The 22,162-nt window shown below is 34.2% G+C and overlaps 1 protein-coding gene across 10 annotated transcripts in view; it reads left to right on the top strand.

Annotated features, from left to right (window-relative positions):
- CADPS2 (calcium dependent secretion activator 2) overlaps positions 1-22,162 on the top strand; it is a 564,312-nt gene that overhangs the window by 275,373 nt on the left and 266,777 nt on the right. For all 10 annotated transcript variants that reach the window (XM_030826808.1, XM_030826805.1, XM_030826801.1 and 7 more), the window contains exon 7: positions 21,759-21,870. In XM_030826808.1, the coding sequence (XP_030682668.1) occupies positions 21,759-21,870 (112 nt within the window). The remainder of the gene's footprint in view (positions 1-21,758; positions 21,871-22,162) is intronic.

Below are 22,162 nucleotides of genomic sequence, written 5' to 3'. Positions count from 1 at the left end.
CATTGGTTTTGTGTCTCAGTTGATGTCATTGAAGATTTATATCTGCTGTGCTCAAGTGCAACTGTCAAAGGATCTCTAGTGTTGTGCAGCATAATAGCCTGCAGTTGTTGACAGTAATTTTGCAGCCGTGTCTTCCATATTGGCACCATGTTAATACATTACATGAAGAGCACTTGCTATTACCTGTTATGGAGTTATGGAAGTAAGGTGAAGCTGGGATCTTCCTCTGTAACTGACACCTGGATTAGCAGAAGAAAGGATAATCTTAAATTAAATCCAACCTTATATTATTGCTATTATTTCAGATACAGGGAAATCTGAAAGAGTTCCTAAAAATATCTTGGAACACTTTGTAAGTCCTCAGTGGTAAGAAGAGAATAGAGGAAGTTGTTTCTGTGAATCGGAGTATTCAGATGACCTCGGTGAACTGGAGATCCAAGCAGAGTGGGAGCCAAAAATGCCATACTGTCTCATGCCTTTGTATGTACACATGGTGCCTCCCTGATCTTTCTCTGCCTAGGAACTCTGATTGATATTTCAAGACCAGTTCAACTTGAAGGTTTTGTACCCACATTGATCTCAGAACCCTCTCTTTTTCATTAGCACAAAGTCAATACAATATATTTCCATTTTTATATTCATGCTAGTGACTTATGTATAGCTTCAGAGGAAAAAATGTTCATTTTTTAGCTTCCATAGTGTGTTTCTGTACATACACATTATATAGAGATTTTTTAGTTATGGAGTTGTGTATGCAATATAATTGCAATGGTCGTAAGATGAAGATTGACATTCTTTGCAAGTGAAATGTATTTTTAAATGTATGCCCTACACCTCCCATCTCACACATTCAAATGAGGTAATTCCCATATGAAAAAAATAAACTTTCTTTTTTTCCTTAATTTGGCCATGATTCTGATCTATGCATTATGTAATTATTTTATATGTATATGAATCTGCTACAGGTTCTCCTGCTTTAACGGAAACTTTTAGCTCAAACCACCTAAGTAACATTTTTCCTTACTGAGACACTATTATTTATATATCCATGACAGTGATTTTTCTCCTTTTACTTATACATTTTTTTGTTAGTAAGTTATTTAGTAAGGTTAATGGCAAGCTGAATGTTTTTAAATTAATACAGTTTTTTAAAATCATAATTTCTAAGCCTTCCTGTTTAAAAGGGAGACTTAAATCTCCTGAAGTACTGACAATTATCAGGTAACTTTTGCAGCATGAGAGCTATTGTCCACAGTAGTTTCTCCTTCTCTTTGAAATTTGAAGAAAATTTTCTAAGTATAGGAACTCTGGGACCTGGATGATAACAGCAATATTTTTTCTTAAGTTTTGTTTTGTTTTCCTGGGAAGAATACATCTATGTAAACTTAGGATTTGGGGCGTTTTTTTGCACTTATACATCTTCCAAATTAAAATTATAGGCTCTAGAAACATTGCTGCAAAGATATTCATGTAACATTATTTAAAGAAATGTTTTTTAAGGAAGAGAAGATGATCCTATTTTTAATTTATTTTGTTCCCAGAATTTCATTGACTTAAGACCACCAGAGAAATTGCAGTGGTGGTGAAGTGTGGCTAAAAAATAAAAATGAAGAATTAGTCAATTTTTAGACAAGTAACACTTTTGTGTTCCTGGCTCAGATTTCCTTATTACATAAAATGCAAGATGGATCTGGTTGGCGAAGATGTGAAGTCTTTTTGCTTATAAAATAGCAAATTTTACCTGAAGCAAGTCTGTGAAATTCTCACTGTGTTCTAATATTTAACTTTCCTTTTTTGCCATAATATAGCTTTGCTGGCAGATGGCAGCACTTGGATCATATTGAATTTGGCAAATTCTCATAAGAATCTTCAAAAATTTTAATATTTGAATGTGAAAAAAATCATGAATTTTATATATTTCTGCCAAAATGGTAGAGATGAAATCTACATCTTTTATGCCCTGTATTACTTCACTTTCAAGTATGGTAGATGTCTAGGAAAAAAAAAAGTGAAACAATATTTATGCACTATGAATATGATTCTAATGATGTAAAAACTTAGCCTATCATTATCCACATTTAAAAAACTGTGTTTCTAAAGTGGTGCATTATTTTTGTTAAAATCAGTAGCTAAATGTCAACATCTACATTAATATTAAATAACTTTAGCTGTTGGTTCCCTCTGAAAACCCAAAATGTTCACATCCAATTATTTGTTTTACATGTGAGCAGTGTTTCAAGTTGCCTCATTCTCATGTTCTCTCTCTGCAAATACTGGATTCTGGGTGAAGGCCACTGAACCAACATCTGGGAGAGGCTCATTAGTTCTTTATTAAATGAAACTTTTGGTAAATATGACCCAAACAGACATAAGTTATTTTAAGTTCAGCTGTAAACAAACTCATGTCATAACAAGTTTTTGTTGGACTTTACTGTTTATTTGAGCTTTTTGCTAAGCATATAACCTACTAATAGTGGGAATAGAATTATAAATTGCTTAGAGCAGGGGTCTTGATTTCTGCTGTGGCAAACTCATTAAAATTACAGAAGTAACAGTATTTCTAGAAGGCTCAGAGCAAGTTTGTGGACTTAATGTGATTAGTCACTTTTGTGATGAGACTTACTAACAGATGGACTTGTTTCCCCTATAATCAGACAGATTGGTGATTACATTAAAATTTCATCATTAATATTTTCTTGGGCATATCTGTGACTGTTTCATGGCTCATTTTTTTCAGAGAAGGTCCCCAACGTAGCCAGTGACCTTTGCTGTTTTCCCACAGTTAGTGGGATCTTTAGAAAGAGAAACTTGTTTACACCAATCTCAGCTTAGCTTTTTTGCTGTGACTCCATGGAGCTGCTCTTTCTGTTTGCAAAGAGGCTAATTCCTTGATTAACTACTGCATGCGTTGTTTGCTTTGTTTTCTTTCCATCATGTAGCTTCTGACGGCCTGGATGAAAAGTGTCCATCCATTTTTATAGCCATCCTTTTCTTAAAACCAATCTGAAGATGTAATTGTCAAACAGCAAATTCTTTTAAGTTGATCAAAATAGTTCACAGTTTTATAGCACCACTTATGTGAATTAAGATATATTACAAGGAAGATAATCTGATCTAGGAATATTTATCCATATGGCATGGATGAGCAAGAATTTCACAGTAAAATATAATCACTGCCTTTAATTAGACAGGAAACAGTATAGGTACTGAGATGATAAACAGAAAAGGAGGAGTGTGTTTATAGGTGAAATATAAATGTTAAGGTAACAGAATATAGTATATACTGTATCCTATATGTACATATATTTCATATTGTATGTAACATTGTCTATCTGAAATACACTTTGACAAAGGGCCTAAACCTGTGAAAGAATACAAAGAAATAGCTTTCAAGTTTAGAAAGAAAACTGTTACTAAAATAAATTCTACATTTGACAAAATCTGCTTTTTAGTTATCCAGATTAATACTAGGCAGCCTTCTCCTCTGGGGATCTCTTCACATGGATACCTTACTCAACACATTAAAAATAGAAACATTTATATTTCACCTTTAAACACTCTCCTCCTTTTCTGTTTATCAACTCAGTATGTGGTATTTCTAGCTGTAGGGATTCCTTAGCCAGAGACTTGGGCATTTATTATTTCTTCCTCTTTTTTGATTTCTATATGTAAATTCTGTTGATTCTGCCTTCTTAATATCCAGCAAATCTTTCTTACCACATCATCCTTGCCTGCCCCTTGGTTTGGGCCCTTGGCTAGGTTTATTTCAGGAGCCTCTGTCTGGTTTGACTTCCACTTACCTCTGCATCTCTTGCATCTCTGGCTTAGATTCTATGCTCTGTAGTATTTTCAAGCAGGAATTCTGTTGCATTTTGGAGGGAGCTGTTTTTATCAGTTGAGCTATCCCCTGCATCTGGAGTTATTGAACTTCCATGGCCTGTGTCCACACATTTTTTAATGTTGTCCCTACCAGGAGCAGGTCCCATTCCTGGGAAGAACACTATCCTTGCACACGGCCTGCCTTCCTTTCATTCTGCACCTAACTACTTTCCCTTTACTTTTCCTTGAAGGCTCCAGTTTAGGATGCTTTTCTCTGTGAGGGCTTCCCTGAGCCCTTGCTTCCCTCCTTCCCCAGAGGGCTTCAGTAATACCCTATATGTTCTCAGTCCCCAGAACTCTCACTGTTTGCTCTAGTTGTCTCTCTTTTTGTCTGCTCCCCCTCAAAAACGATGAGCTCACTGAAGACAGAAGGCAGGTCTTATTCAACATCGTATCCTCAGTATCTGGTTCTGTAACTAACGTTTATTTGATGAAGCATTTAACCTCCAATAACTGACAACAGTATTATCTTGAACCTATTAATGAAGTATCAGTAAGAGTACTTCTTCTATAGGGAGGACACTTTTTTACCAAAATGAGTTATGCCTATAAAACTATAGATATTCACTGACTGGCCTGCTAGTATTAATACATGAGAAAGTTAAATGAGTCTGAATGGATTTAATAGCATCTGGGAGCCACTTGTCACCCTAATTTCCACCCACTACATAATTAAATACAATCTGCTAAGTGACATTGTACAAATCACTTTCTGTGGCCCAAATCTCCCGTCACAAATTGCAACATTAATATTCCATCTTACATATCCAGAATGTTTTTGCATGAACAAAAATGGTATGTATTATTTAAATTTCCTTTATATGTCACTTGAGGTTTCTTGGAGAAACTACTTTTTAAATGTAAGCTAGAATTTGAATGTTTCCGAAGCTATTATAATAGTCTCATTTAAAAAACACAGGGGGTATTTTCCTTTTTTCCCAACTCTTATGTGAATACCCAGGGTATTTTTCAAAAAAGACATCTTTGTAGCAAAGGTAGAATATTTCTATTTAACCAAATATACAACTGTGCTTGTTTTCAATTAAAAATTTTCCACCCACATTGCTTACTTCTGACTTTTGCCTATGGAAATAAGGACCCACAAAACAATTGCTAGAAAATATATTTATGTAGGGAATCTAAGAAAAAAGAAATGGTAGTTGTAAAATAACTAAATACCTAACTAGGCAACAAAATGTCATCTGTTTTGTAAACACATATGATTTTTGTGGTCGAAGGACCTAGATAATATTTTATTAGAATAATGTCTCATGTTTGTGTTATTCTTGTTTCAAAAAAAAATGTTAAAAAGATGCCAAGTCTGCCTTTGCCAAAAGTTCTGTATGCTTTCATTGAAAGATATGCTGAATAGATTTATACCTGAGTAAATTGGAACAAAAATCCACAGTTACATTTTTTGTTCTCCCAAAGCATATCGGAAATGTTACTTGATTGGTTAGCTTAATGTTTGTGAGTTATTACAGGGGAAATTGGAGGTAAACTCTTTTCTAACCTCCAAGTAGCATTTGATTTTAAAATATGTAGAAATGGACTTTGTATTTTATTTTTTATTTCAGGGAAGAATTTTTAGAGAATAAAAAAATGATAAGAGATTCATTTCAGAAACAAAACTATGGTTTCTACTTAAGCAGTCATGTGGTATTTTATTCTTGTGGAGTATTCTGTAATTATTCTCTACTGACACAGGGCATAGACACAGTGATGACCTAATCATCTTGCAGAGGTCCCACCTGCTAATACCACCATCCTTGGGAGTTGGGATTTCAACATGTACACTGTAGGGGGACACATACATTCAGACCATAGCGGCAGTGCTCAGGTAAATTAAAAACAAGCATTTATTTACTAAGCTTTCTAATTTGCCAGATATAATGATAGTTATTTTACTTACTGATTTCTTTTTCCGAGTAATTATGTGAGGCAGGACTTATTAGTGTTTCTATTTTTAGAAAAGAAAACAGATACTCAAAAAGTTTAGCCGACGTGTGATGATAGTTTGGATGTTTGACCCCCCAAGCCTCATGTAGAAATGTAATCTCCAGTGTTGGAGGTGGGGCCAAATGAGAGGTGTTTGCTCATAGTGGCAGATCCCTCATGAATGGCTTGAGTGAGTTCTTGCTCTTTTATTTCCTGCAAGAGCTGGTTGTTAAAATGAGCCTGGCATCACTCTCCAGCCCTCTTGTGTCCTCTCTCCCCAGGTAGTCTCTGCACATGCCAGCTCTCCTTTGCCTTCCACCAGGTGTGGAAGCAGCCTGAGGCCCTCATTGGACACCCAGTCTTCCAGCCAGCTGAATCATGACCCAAATAAATTTTTTTCTCTATAAATTACACAGTCTCAGGTATTTCTTGATAGCAACACAAAGTGGGTTTTGTGTTGCTATAAAGGAACCTAAATTAACCCAGCTCTTCAGTAGGGAAATCAGGATTCAAACCCAGTCCTCTTAGATTCCAAAGTCTGTGTTATATCTGCACATCGTTATCTTCTGTCTTGAATATGTAATGTGTGCCTTTTATGTCCAGAGCACAATGTTGTTTACAGTGGGGATGTAGCTATGATTGCTGAGGGAAATCATAAACATACATAGGTAATGACTTCTGTCTTAAAATGAAGGTCATCGTGAAGCTCTTCTCACTGCTATGGTATTTGTTTACATTTCACACTTTTCCTTGTAACACGAGCCCGAGTCACGAAGGCCAGAGTCTGTTTGCCTTCATCTTTGTGTTTTCATCATTCATTCCCATAAATGGCACATAATAGGTGCTTATTAAATATCCTTTCAGATTCTGGACAAATGAGAACAAGAATTAACACAAAGTGTCATTATTTGAATGTTCCATTAAGTGCCAGGTAGGTAAATGTTGGGGAAACATAGATCATAGCAGTGATTTCCACCCCTTTAAATTCTTGATGGAGCTCCTGTTATGAGGATCAAATGTTTTCTAACAAAATGAGCTTAGATGTTCTTGAGCTTTAAAAGCCTGTGTGTATAGCATTTTTGTTCCAAGGTATCTCAACATTTAGTTGTTACTGTGGCCATGGGAAATCCACAGCAGGTGGGGCTCCCTTCCCTGAGTAACATGTGGGTAGACCTCACAGGAACCAGCAGCAGCAGGATAACTGGCAGTGACTGTCTGGCCTGTGAAGATTACCAGGTTTCACTGCTTGACCAGACTCCTAAGGCTGCCTGTGACATGTCACTTCTGTACGGTGGACTGCAGTGCTAGTATTCCTCTGGATATTCCTGGGGCTGGTTTTGAGCCCTCACCATGCACTTGAATATCCACTTGCCTCTGCTCTATGCATCATGCTTTTGTTGAATGCCTGGTGTTTTTGGCTCTTTTCAACTCTCAGAAATAGTCTCAGGTGATCCTACCCTGTCTGGCATCTGGGATGTTTGTGTAATGCAGGGACTTTCCCTGTTGCTTCCTTTCTACTTCTGTATAGTTGGAAATTCTTTTTATTTCAACTAAAGAAACTGTCATTTAGGAAAGAAAAAAAGTTGTTTTATCTGCAGGGGGAGCCCAAAAGGAGCATTCCCAGGGGAAATGCAATAAACCCATATAGATGGTCCATCCTGGCATTCCCCCTGTAAAGCCCTCCACGTTACTGCTCTGATACAGAATTAAGACTCTCTTACCTTTGGAGTAGCTGGAAACAGCTGAGGAATATTTGCTTTTAAATGTAAGCAATTAAGAATAGTATGTACTGACATTATAGTACTTTGCAATTCCAAGATCTTCAAATTAAGAAAATGTAAAGCAAGACATATTTATACCCCCAAATGACTGGCCCCAAAGAACATTAACCCCCACTTAAACTTCTGTCAAATTAGACTTCAATTAGTGGAAGATATCTTGTAAAGAAAGTACTCGTTATTGATGGACACTCTTACTTTTAATATGCTGAACTGATTACCTAGTGATAATTATAACCTCATAGTTTGCAACCTAGATTTTACATTTCTCTTGACTTTTTATCTTTAAAAGGTAATATATTAATTATGTTACATTTGAAAGGATTTTTCTTCAGTTCATATAACACATCTAACTCTTTATCCCATAAAATGGGAGCAAGTAGGCTGAGATTCTCACATAAGCATCAAAGTTGAGGGTATGGGAACAATATGAACATAACATATTGGTAAATTTCTGTAGATGACTGATTATTGGTGTATACAGTATAGTTGTGCCCATTTCCACACCATTGCATTTTATTATTTAGACATCTGGGGGATTTGTGCATGTTTTATGATTTAAAGTTAAATTAATTTATTCATCAATTACTTATTCTTTCTTATATGTAATTTTTTAAAAATCTTGGTTTTCATCTTATAAAACACTGTACTTTTTTGTACATTATTTGTCACATCTCGCATTACAATTTTACTTGGTCAAATAAAATTGTAATGTGAGATGTGACAAATTTGTTCTCTTTAAAATTAGATGCTTCAAGCTAATGTCTTTGAACTGTGCTGCTATGAGGGAGAGAAAGGAAAATGCTTGTGAGAGATTATCTCTTCTGTTATTTCTGAAACCTGATTTTGTGCTAACAGGCTTGCTGGACTTTTCCAGAAGAAAATGGTACAAGTGTAATACGATTTTTATACTCTGGATGTGGAGGTTTAATGGCATGAATATTTCACAAAAGAAATACAGACTTTAAAGGACAATTTTATCCTATTATTCCTGAGGCCTTTGTAATCCTTAGAGCAACCAAATGAGCACTAGCTCTTTGAAGGGAAAGGGAAACTTCTATGAGACAATAAGGAAGAGAAGGGAGATAAAGCTTATAGGATTTTTCTTATTATGAAAGTCATTACCCACCCCGACCCATTCCCCAATATTTTTCTGCCTTAAAGTGTAAGATGTCATCTCAGGATTTTGTCTCTTCTTGTAATTTTTTTTCCCCTTTTTGAGATTGGGTCTCACTGTGTTGCCCAAGCTGGTCTTGAACATCTGACCTCAAGCAATCCTCCTATCTCAGCCTCCTGAATAGCTGGGATTACAGATGTGTGCTGCTACACCCAGTTCTTGTCATGTTTGAAGAAACAAATAACTTTGTGTTATCTTTCCATCATAATAAAAAAATTTTATTCAGTGTTTTTGAAAGATCCTCCCAAAAGCCTAGAATGATAAAACTTACTTACTTTAAAAGGTATTTTCTAGTTCTTCTATTACAATTTGTGTCATTTCAGTATTATAAACTGTAAATTATGTTTTAAAGGAAGGTTAAAAGATGATATACAAAAATACATTAAGATTAAAAGTAAATCTCAGTTTGTAACACTTTGCCTATGGTAAGTTGACCTTTCATTAAATCATCTCATTTCTTCTCCCCCTTCTCTCTCTTTCTCTTCCTTTCCTCAAATTCTCACATGGCTTCTTTTTCTTCCTCCCTCTTTTTCTCCTTTGCCATGTTTTGCTGTTAGTTGATGTCTCTATTGTTCTCTCTCTTTTTTTCATATTGTCTGGATTTTAATGTCACCATTTTATGAAACAGACGAAAACTTTAATATTCAAAACTGTCATTTTTTTCAGGTAGATGTTATTTAGTAAAGCTAAAGCAGTACTAATATGGATGCTAGTAAGAATAATGAACATTCTCTGTGCACTTTCTATGAGACATGTGCTGTGCTCTTATGGTTATTAACATGAATCATTTTCATTGATGCCTCCAATGTATTATGAGGAACGTATTATTAGGTTGTGGTAAAGTTGCTCACCCCGGGTCTTTTCACTTATTGGTGGTTTCCAAGCCCAGAATCTGTCTCTTGGGTCTGTACTTGGTAGCCCTATTTCTGCACCATTGTGCTCGGCTGTGGGCGAGGGCTCAGGTACTGGCTCTTTTTTATTTCCTTTTGTTATTTAATCAGTCTTTTTTCCACAATGTTTATGTGAAACTATGTAGAATAATGTTGTAATACTTGTATCACTAATTTCACTTAGATTGTTATCTTTTATATATTGCTATGCAGAATTTTTTTTTGTTTTGTTGAAAATATAGAGTAGTATAGTTTGGTGTCTTAAATGACAGTGTGATTTGTGGGATGAATGTTATCCTCATGGCCTAGAAAGCCATTCTATTCATTGTCCTCACTGTATTGCATACAGTATATTATTAAACTCTGTGTAATTCAATTTCGATATCTCAAGTTGGAATTTCCAATACTTTTATTTATTTATTTTACTTTAAGTTCTAGGGTACATGTGCACAACATGCAGGTTTGTTACATATGTATACATGTGCCGTGTTGTTGTGCTGCACCCATTAACTCATCATTTACATTTACGTTAGGTATATCTCCTAATGCTATTCCTCCCTCCTCCCCCCATCCCCCTGGGAGGCCCCAGTGTGTGATGTTCCCCACCCAATGTCCATGTGTTCTTATTGTTCAATTCCCATCTATGAATGAGAACACGCGGTGTTTGGTTTTCTGTCCTTGTAATAGTTTGCTCGGAATGATGGTTTCCAGCTTCATCCATGTCCCCATAAAGGACATGAACTCATCCATTTTTATGGCTGTATAGTATTCCATGATGTATATGTGCCACATTTTCTTAATCCAGTCTATCATTGATGGACATTTGGGTTGGTTCCAAGTCTTTGCTATTGTGAATAGTACAACAATAAACATACATGTGCATGTGTCTTTATAGCAGCAATATTTATAATCCTTTGGGTATATACCTAGTAATGGGATGGCTGGGTCAAATGGTACTTCTAGTTCTAGATCCTTGAGGAATTGCCACACTGTCTTCCACAATGGTTGAACTAGTTTATGGTCCCACCAACAGTGTAAAAGCATTCCTATTTCTCCACGTCCTCTCCAGCACCTGTCATTTCCTGTCTTTTTAATGATCACCATTCTAACTGGTGTGAGATGGTATCTCATTGTAGTTTTGATTTGCAGTTCTCTGATGGCCAGTGATGATGAGCATTTTTTCATGTGTCTTTTGGCTGCATAAATGTCTTCTTTTGAGAAGTGTCTGTTCACATCCTTCACCCACTTTTTGATGGGTTTTTTTGATTTTTTCTTGTAAATTTGTTTAAGTTCTTTGTAGATTCTGGATATTAGCCCTTTGTCAGATGGGTAGATTGTAAAAATGTTTTCCCATTCTGTAGGTTGCCTGTTCACTCTGATGGTAGTTTCTTTTGCTGTGCAGAAGCTCTTTAGTTTAATTAGATCCCATTTGTCAATTTTGGCTTTTGTTGCCATTGCTTTTGGTGTTTTAGACATGAAGTCCTTGTCCATGCCTATGTCCTGAATGGCATTGCCTAGGTTTTCTTCTAGGGTTTTTATGGTTTTAGGTCTAACATTTAAGCCTTTAATCTATCTTGAATTAATTTTTGTCTAAGGTGTAAGGAAGCAATCCAGTTTCAGCTTTCTACATATGGCTAGCCAGTTTTCCCAGCACCATTTATTAAATAGGGAATCCTTTCCCCATTTCTTGTTTTTGTCAGGTTTGTCAAAGATCAGATGGTTATAGATGTGTGGTATTATTTCTGAGGGCTCTATTTTGTTCCATTGGTCTATGTCTCTGTTTTGGTACCAGTACCATGCTGTTTTGGTTACTGTAGCCTTGTAGTATAGTTTGAAGTCAGGTAGCGTGATGCCTCCAGCTTTGTTCTTTTGGCTTAGGATTGTCTTGGCAATGCAGGCTCTTTTTTGGTTCCATATGAACTTTAAAGTAGTGTTTTCCAATTCTGTGAAGAAAGTCATTGGTAGCTTGATGGGGATGGCATTGAATTTTATAAATTACCTTGGGCAGTATGGCCATTTTCACGATATTGATTCTTCCTATCCATGAGCATGGAATGTTCTTCCATTTGTTTGTGTCCTCCTTTATTTCATTGAGCAGTGGTTTGTAGTTCTCCTTGAAGAGTTCCTTCACATTCCTTATAAGTTGGATTCCTAGGTATTTTATTCTCTTTGAAGCAATTGTGAATGGGAGTTCACTCATGATTTGGCTCTCTGTTTGTCCGTTATTGGTGTATAGGAATGCTTGTGATTTTGGCACATTGATTTTGTATCCTGAGACTTTGCTTAAGTTGTGTATCAGCTTAAGGAGATTTTGGGCTGAGACGATGGGGTTTTCTAAATATACAATCATGTCATATGCAAACAGGGACAATTTGGAATTTCAAATACTTTTATAGTATGTCAGCAACAATGATGGTGATAAGTTAGGCAGTTTCTATAAACATTATTGATCACCCAATTTAAACTAATTTCATTAGATGTATAGAAAATTTGTTTTAAAATACATTCAGTAAATAAAAGGAGTTTAAAACCTGCTGTACAAATTAGCTATTAAAATTAAGGGAAATAATATTTGTTTATAATAAAATTTTGAAATTCTAGCTAGTAAATTTGAATTTTGTATTGCAGTGAATTATTTAAAATTTTTGACTTAGGATTATATTGGAGCTATTTGTTGTAAATTTTATTTACTAGATAGGTAGATTTTTTTATGAATCAATCTGTTAGGATAACTTTTTTATGTTTAAGAGAAGTTTAAAGTATTGGGCTGCCTTAGAAATCTATCGCTGATCTTTTATTCTTTTCATCATTTATATATGAATATATATGAAGATGTCTGTTGCAGCAATGCCTGTAATGGTTAAGACTGGAAACTACCTTAAAGTCCAACATTGGAAGAGTGATTGGCTAAATCATAGCACAGCCATACAAGGGGAATGTCTTACATCTTGAATTACATAAATCCATGTTCTGACACATGAAGAAGTTCAAGATATAGTGTTACATAAAAGAACATGTTATAGAACAATTTGGATATCCCATTAATTTTTAAATGAATAATAAATTTGCATTACATTTGACCGTATGTGTGAGAGTTGGTTTCTGGGCTCTCTGTTCCAGTCCATTGGTTTGTATATCTGTCTTTTTGCCAGGACCACACTATTTTGATTGCCATTATTTTTTAGTAGGTTTTGAAATCGGGATGTGTGATGCGTTCCACTTTGTTTTTTTGTTTGTTTGTTTGTTTTTCTTAAAGATTGTTTTGGCTACTTTGAGTGCCTAGAGATTCCTTATGAATTTTAGGGTAGATTTTCGTATTTCTGCAAATGTTAGGATTTTGATGGAATTCACGTTGAACCATTGGTCATTTTGCATAGTGCAAACATCTTAAATAAGGAAACGTTTTGGTGATGGAAAAGTTCTGTATACATGATTGCATGCATTTTTCAAAATTCATAGTGCTCTGTACTTGAGATGATTACATTTTACTGCATGTAAACTATACCTCAATAAATGATTGCAAACCTTTGAAATATATATGTGTTTAAATATACACATAAGCATAGAGATACATGTATAAGCCCACACTTGTAAGGTAGAAGTCCCTACTATCATTATTAGTGGGCACCCTTCATAAGCTGGTTCATTTTCATAGTTTATACAACAGTTTCTGTGTTAATCACTCCCAAATCTTTATCTGAATTTGCAACAGCCTGTTGGAATCAAGCACTTGAATTTCCCAAGATAAGTTTCTTTATCTCGTATAGTTTGGATCACGGTAAACGACATGTCACCAGCCACCCATGTTCCCATGAAAACTTAGTTATCTTCATCATTTTTCCCTGAGTCTTTGGCTGAAGTACATTAGTGTTATATAAGCCTTTTATATACTTGGGCCCTGTGTCGAACTTTTAAAATATTAAAAGCTCCTCTTCTGTAAGTATTGTCTTCTGCTTAGAGTTTTCCACAAGACTGTCTTAATTGCTTATATTAATCAAGAAAGCTATTTTTAAAAACATTTGTACAGTGCTTAACATTGTTTTATAAGTCTTTTAGTGTTTTATTATTTAATTTCCATTTATGTAATTAATAATCAGGCTTTTAGTATTTTCTCTTGTTAAACTTAATTCCCAATTTTCAGAGGTTATTACATTATTCAATTAAAAGGAGATAATACTATTTACTAGAAAAGGTGGGATATTGTGTCTACTTGGTACATTTTACATATCTATTAAACATACACATTTTCCCAGTGACTTCAGCATGGCTTTGGAGTATATGTGGCCATTATGTGCAGGACAATGACTAATAGAAAGACACCAACACATACAGATTTCTTTAATGAAACTAAAGGATACTACAGCTCATTGGCATAAACATAGCTGCAAGAGCAGAGACACAGTTGTATGCTTTCAGTCAGGCAAGTTTCCTGGCTCCCAGTTCTCAAGAAGGCATGTGGTTAAAAATGATATTGCCTGACACCCTTGAGAATACCATCAGGCCTTTCTGATCAACTCACTATCCTATTTTCAAGAATCTTTATTTCCTCTTGATTCATCATGATGAGTTTGGGGGAGGTGCCCATCTAGCTTCTCACCAAATATGAGTCAATGAAAATAACACAGTCCTTACTCATTTTCATGAATTGAGTGAATCCAAAGTCAGTTTCTTCAGCAAATCTTCCATAGGACAGCAGAAAGACTTTAGACCTAGTTAAAGTCCAGTGCAGGAAACTTTTGGAAAGATTTTCTACTTCCCAAGAGAATATCAGAATCAATGCTACCAAATAAATACTGGATGTTTGAGTTTTGAACCAAAACTTTTATTCTATTCTTAGAAGAATCTGTTATATCATTTTAATCTTAAAATGGCTAAATTTTGAGGATGATAATTTAACTATAGTTAGATTGTTTTAAAAATTTCATGATGATAAACCTGACAACAAGCAGTGGGGAAAGGATTACCTATTTAATAAATGATACTGGGGAAACTGGTTAGCCATATGCAGAAAATTGAAACTGGACCCCTTCTTCACACCTTATTAACAATTAACTCAAGATGGATTAAAGATTTAAATGTAAAACCCAAAACTGTATAAACCCTAGAAGAAAATATAGGCAATACCATTTAGGCAAAGATTTCATGATAAAATTCCCAAAAGCTATTGCAACAGAAGCAAAAATTGAGAAATGTCATCTAATTAAACTAAAGGGCTTCTGCACAGCAAAAGAAACTATCATCAGAGTGAACAGGCAGCCTACAGAGTGGGAGAAAATCTTTGCAAACTATCCATTCGAGAAAGGTCTCATATCCAGAATCTACAAGGAACTCAAATTTACAAGAAAAAAATTTACAAGAAAAAAAATTAAAAAGTGGGCAAAAGACATAAACAGATACTGTTCAAAAGAAGACATTCATGCAGCCAGCAAACATGAGAAAAGCTCAACATTACTGATGATTAGAGAAATGCAAGTCAAAACCACAGTGAGATACCATCTCATGCCAGTCAGAATGGTGATTATTAAAAAGTCAAGAAACAACAGATGCTAGCAAGGTTGCAGAGAAACAGGATCACTTTTACACTGTTGGTGGGAATGTAAATTAGTTCAACCATTGTGGAAGATGGTGTGGCGATTCCTCAAAGACCTGGAACCAGAAATCCCGTTACTGGGTATATACCCAAAGGAATATAAATTATTTTATTACAAAGATACACGCACACGTATATTCATTGTAGCACTATTCACAATAGCGAAGACATAGAATTGACATAGCAGTCCCATTACTGGGTATATACCAAAGGAATATAAATCATTCTATTGCAAAGATACATGCATGCGTATGTTCATTGCAGCACTGTTCACAATAGCAAAGATACGGAATCAACCCAAATGCTCATCAATGATAGACTGGATAAAGAAAATGTGGTATATATACACCATGGAATACCATACAGCCATAAAAAGGAATAAGATCACGTCCTTTGCAGGGACATGGATGAAGCTGGAAGCCATTATCCTCAGCAAACTAATGCAAGAACAGAAAACCAAACATCACATGTTCTCACTTATAAGTGGGAGCTGAGCAGTGAGATCACATGGACTTAGGGAGGGGAACAACACACACTGGGGCCTGTCGGGGGTGGGATGGGAGGAGGAAGAGTATTAGGAAAAATAGCTAATGCATGCTGGGCTTAATACCTAGGTGATGTGTTGATAGGTGCAGCAAACCACTATGGCATACATTACCTATGTAATAAATCTGCACAACCTGCACGTGTACCCCAGAACTAAAAATAAAAAAGTAAAAAAAAAAAAATTCAACATGAAAAATCATAAGAATTATCTGTAATTCTTTATAGGCTTTCATTTATATCCCTGTTGCTGGATCCTTATTTAATGTTTTCTGTTATAAAATTAGTGATGCATTTGGAATTGTATGTCATTTTTATTTGATAATTTTAATAGAGTTAATTGGTTATTTGGTGACAAATAATTTTTAAAAGCACTCACTGTACTGGAAATGAAATTATTTGAAAAATGGATAGAGTTTAACCATAACTTTTTTACATATGTGCAACAGTCAGAAAATATAAAGGAAATAGATTATTTAGGATCCCAATATATTAAATATTGTGAAATAAGGAATGTGTGTTTTTTTCTACATAAAGAACAAAAAGGTTAAGATTCCAGTAATAAATGTTAGAACAGAGTTTAACAGAGACACCACTTCCCTTCCCTTTTTGTTGAATAGAAATAAGATGAAAATGTCTGTTTTCTTTGTGTTCTAAGAGATATCATAACATCTTGCAAAGTTGCAATAATTAAAATAGGTAACACAGCTCAGGAGAGATCTGCAGAACATAAAGCTCAAAACCAAACCCAAGTTTATATAATTTTATAAATATATTTGATTTCTTACCCAAATGAGTTTAGGACATGTGAAAATTTAAAACTGTCATTTCATATCACTATCAACTTTCAGACAGGTCGAAAGTGGGCACAAGTTATATCTAGTGCTCTAGCTACTGTAAGAGACCATGGAACTATCCAACCTGTTGAGAAGGCAGGGCAGGGGTGAGAAGGAATATATGTTACAGTATAATTATTTATTATCTAAAATCTCCTATTAGAATAGAAATCCCAAGGGAATAGGGACTTTGGTTGCTCACACTAGAATGTCATCTGCCACATAAAAGGTACTCCATTTTTTTAAATGAAAAAAATGTACACATTCAGTTTTGTATCCTCCCTCTTTTTCACTTTATATCATGCATGGTTTTATGTTGCCATTATAGCCATCGTTATAAAATAGCAGCAAAATATTTCATCACATGCCCCATGATTTACATAGTCATTCCCCTAATATTTTATATTTGTCTTGCTTAAGTGTTTACTGTTACACATAATGCTGTCATGAATATGTTTCTGCTTATGCTCTTTTTAATACTTACAATTATTTTGATAGGATAAGTTCTTAGAAATAACCTTACTAGGTTAAAAGATATGAACATGTATTTTGGCTCCTGATACAAATTTCCAGTACCCTTTATTTAATAGCAAACACATAATTAATGTCAGTTATTTCAGTTGGTATATGAATTACCCTGTGTTTTCAGAGCCAGGAAGTCCTGCTGTTCTTGTAAAGGTGCTTTGTAGATTTTTATTCATTCGAACATTTACCTTGGAATTTTGAATCCTCATAAATAATACATTCAGAGAAATGGAGAAAGGCAATGCATTTTGAGTCAACACAAACTGACAGCAAGATAATGTATTCTTTCATCATAAAATATTGAGAAAATGGGAAGACAATAACTGGTATTAATTACTGACAGCGTTTAAATATGCCAACTAAGTAGGAAATAAGGAGATGTCTTGGTGAATATTGAAGATAGGCCTATTGTCTTCTTTCCTCTTTCCCGGCCTTTTTTTTTTTTTTTTTTTTTTTTGCTGAGTGGGGATCGGGGAGGCTTGTGTTTTTAATTTATTCATTCTAGAATTTATGATTTTTCTAACTGTGTCTTTTCAACTTTTATTTCTGAAAGAAGAAATTATCAAATTGGTGCCAATTTATGCCTGTATCCTGGAATGTTGGGATTTATATTTTCTTTATAAGAAAGTTTCTTATTTATCATTTCTTATAAAGAAACGATAAATCCCAACATTCCAGGATACAAGGATAAATATTTATAAGTAACTATGCACCCCCTTAAAATTGTACATTTTTGTTGAATGTCAGTAAAAGCTTTGTCTTCTGGCCTGCTACAGTCGGGATCTGCTGGTATTTTTGTGCCCCAGCTTCTCCTTTGCCTGAGAACACATTATTTAAGCCTTCTTCATTTCACAGGAGTTGTTCATTAGCATTTCCTCCCCTTGACTCAGAAGTCCTAAACCTTGTAAGTAGAACTTCTGGCCATAAATACAATAATGTACCCATCATGCAGAAATTTTTTTCTTTGTGAGCACTCATGGAAAACTTAGACACACACAAAATCTGGAAATTAAAGCCCATTTCAATTATTTTACATGATCAGTATTATGCTGGCTATGCTATCTAATCTGATATAATAAAAATAGAACTTAATAAGAAAAAGGAAAAGATATATGTAGAGAGAAATTCTAAATCACACCTGTAAACAGCTGAATGATAGTAAAAATAGCACTTTGTAAATTTATGGGATGCTGTAGTTAAAGTGTTTAAAGCAAATTTATAGTCACAAATGCTTGTCCAGAATGGAAGAAAGGCTTAAAATTAATGACCATACATTCAACTTAAAATTTTAAACAGCAGGGTTAAATAGATAAGTTAGAATAATGTAGCAAGGAGCAGAATGTAATAAAATAAAAAACAAACATGAAGTAGAGAGGATCGTCAAAGTCAAATGACAGGAGCTTGAAAAGAACGATAAAAGTGATGAACCTCTGTCAAGTTTAAAAATGGAAAAAAAGAAAACATTAAGAATGAAGAAAGACATAACAGATGCTATAAAGATTCAAAGATAAAAAAATTTACAACTTTGTATAAGCACTTTTGAAAAACTTAGATGAAATAAATAACATAAAACTTAGTGCTTATCAAAATTCACTCAAGGAGAAAGAGAAAACCCGAGTGGTTCTATAACTGCAACCAATAAAGAAATCACTTCATTAGCAAGTATCTTCCCATACAGAAATATCAGTTTTGAACAGCTTAATAGGTGAGTTATAGGAACAGATAATGATCATTTTTTGACAAAGTCTTTCAGATAATAAAAATGTAGCACTTTTCAACTTATTCAATAAAACCAAACATGGAGAATACAAGAAAGTAAATATACAGGCTAGTCTCAATAATGGACATTATATAAAAGGCTAAACAAAGTATTAGCCTACTCATTCTAGTATTTTTTTTAATTAAATTTATCTCAAGAAAGGAAGACAATGGAGTAATCTACTATAATTACAGATTATTTCAATAAATGTAGGGAAATGTTTGATAAACTAGAGCACTCACTTCTGGATCTTTATATATGTATGTGAGTATATGTATATATACACATATGTTATATACATATGTATATGATATTGTGATGTATATGATATGAATGTATGTTATGTATATGATATTGTTATCTACATGATGTGTGTTAGGATGTATGTTATATATGATACTGTGATGTATATGATATGAAGGAGATGTTATGTATATATGTATGTACACACAATATATCCTTCATATATAATTGTGATATATATTTTTATATATTATGTATATATCATATGCATATATTACATGTATATACACACATATCTTCTGATATATTTATGTGTGTGTCTAATAAATATGGGAATTTCTTTTACTTATAAAAGACTATCTACCAAAAACCTAGAGCAATTATCACACTTAGACGTAAAATACTGAAAATACTCCTTTTAAGAAGAAATTCAAGGGAGTGATAAATATAAAATTCAGGATGCTAGCTACTTTAGAGTAGTGAGGGTGGAGAGGAGAGGAAGATGAGACCAGGGGCATACAAGGCCTTTCCTAATGTTCTAGTACATTCCTCATCTTAACCCAAATGGCAGGAATGTTGGTTTTCACTTTATCATTATTCTTTAACTGAATCTCATTTTATGGACCCTTTTAAAATATATCATTGTATAAAAATATTTTAATGCATAAATGAGAAATGTGCTATAGTGATAAATATTGTAGAATAGTTTTTGAATATACTTGTCTGTGAAGGATCAAAGGTAAAAGGTAGTTTTCTGGAAGTTCATGGAACCAAGAGTGAGTAGTTTTTTTTTTTTTTTTTTCCTCCATATTCATTGTTATTTGTCTTATTCTATCCAGCAAAGTGGAATTGGGATGCATTTCAGAAGGACCAGGTTAAAAGACAAAGCTCACTTTTCTCTTTGAAGAATCATGTATTGCAGGAGGTTTGGGAATTACAAATGAACATGTAGTATAAATACTTTCAAAGGATTTTGAAATTAGAGGGAAAAAATCAATGTAATACATAGAAGCTTTATGGGGAGGATTTTAAAAAGCAAATTCTATGGAAAACTATTATACTCTTTCTATAAGTCTATCAAGAATCTTTTATTTCAGTTATAAGAGAATGTCTCCCAAGGTTATTAGTCTTCTAAATTTAACCATGTGACACTGAATTTAAAAGGGTACATCATGAGAATTAGCTCCCAGGCTGTTAACCAGATTGCCTGACTATATTCAAGGCTTAAGATTCTACACACTAAATTGAGAATTTTTCTTTATGCCTTATTTTGGTTCTGAATCTATTTTTGTTTTTATTCCTATTTTACCATTGCTTTATGTAAACCATCTTAATTATATGAAATTGCAAAAAGACTCTTTGCTAACCCCATTCTGGAAGTCTAAAATAGAAATTAAGCTGCTTTTCTTCCGTAACTGAATCTTCTCTTCCCTCTGGCATATGATGTTTCAAAAAAACAGACTGCATCTAGATGCTAGTTTCTTCAGTCATTGAAATGGTCTCTGCTTTACTGTACGCGTTTATCATAAATGCTGTGATAGGAGAAGGCAATCACAATTATTTGTTCAATTTTTATTATACTTGCTTTACTGAGTTTTCTGTATGTTGTAAGCTCTCCAAATGAGATTTATAAAATAAAATATAGACAGCTCCATGAAAATGGTGAATTGTTTTGTTTTTCCAAGACAGCATAAGAAAATCGATATTTATTTGTTGTTTTATTTTTAACATGAATCTGTATTTCGTTAAATCTCATTTTTTTTCTCTTTGGTATTTTGCTCAATGGCATCTTCTTCATTGAGTCTCATTGCATCTGATCTCTCAGAGTTGTGAGAACTATTGAAAAGATTTTTTAATATCAGGTGTGTGCCAGTTAAGTTTGTAAATCAGCTAGAATGAACTGGTCTGCAATAAAGACAAGATGCTATTAATTAAAAGATAAGCCAAGAAAACATGTTATTTTGTTGTGATGATTTTAAAAGCCAGATGTTGACAGACTTATTACCTTCCTAAGAGAATGTAGTGGGAAATTAATTACAAAACATTCAGATTCTTATGATGCATATTTCTTTCTTTTTGAGAGGAGCTTTAAAAGTCATATAAAGTAATAGATCTGAGGTAATTATGCTTGCTTTAAAAAAAGATAATGTTTAATAAAGACCTCTCAAAAAGAGGTGGGGTAAAGTCTTTAGTATATACAAATCATTTTCTGAGAAACTATCTCTTATGTAAACAAACCCTGAGCACTTTTCCCAGCTGCCAGTAAAAATGGTGCTATAATTTGCATTTGAATTAATAAAGTAATAGATTTCAAGAGCTACAACTATATTGCTTTACCTTAACCTAAATTCTCATAACATGCTATTTTTTGTAGTCCAACATGCTAATTTTTTGAACAGCTGAGTAACTATTACAAGCTGTAAAGCTTATTGTTCTTTTCCTTCTTGATTGTGCCATCTGCTAGAAACAAAAGCAAAGATAAAAAGCTCATTGAGCACAGAAGATTCTGTATTGTTTAATTTGCCTTCTATGGAGACACATCTCCTTGGGGAAAAAAATTAATGCTGCATTTTGAGAAACATTTTTTTACTTCATTACAGATGGGGGACTCAAGGAGATTTCACTACCACCCATCCTCGGCCTGTGGTCAAAGTGAAACTCTTCACAGAAAGCACTGGAGTTCTGGCCCTGGAAGATAAAGAACTGGGAAGGGTGAGTTGTGGTCAGCCTGTGTGTCCAGGGTAGAACAGTTTTAACTTCTTTGAATTCATGATTAAGGTAGATCAGTATGCCATATGTGAACTTTATGTTCATAAATTACATAAAATAATTTGTTATTTCCCACAAGCCCAGTATACACCTCTAATTTATTAAATCTAATTGTCTATAACACAGAAAGTATTGTGATAGGATTTCGTTGTGTAAGGGGTAAATACAAATTCCTTGTCACCAACTCAGTCATTCTCACACATGTGCTCCACTGGCCATTGAATGTGAATGGTGC

The sequence above is a fragment of the Nomascus leucogenys genome, chromosome 13 (assembly GCF_006542625.1).
Source record: "Nomascus leucogenys isolate Asia chromosome 13, Asia_NLE_v1, whole genome shotgun sequence".
NCBI lineage: Eukaryota > Metazoa > Chordata > Mammalia > Primates > Hylobatidae > Nomascus > Nomascus leucogenys.
The sequence above is the reverse complement of the archived record's forward strand: the minus strand, read 5'-3'. Positions and strand labels throughout refer to the sequence as shown.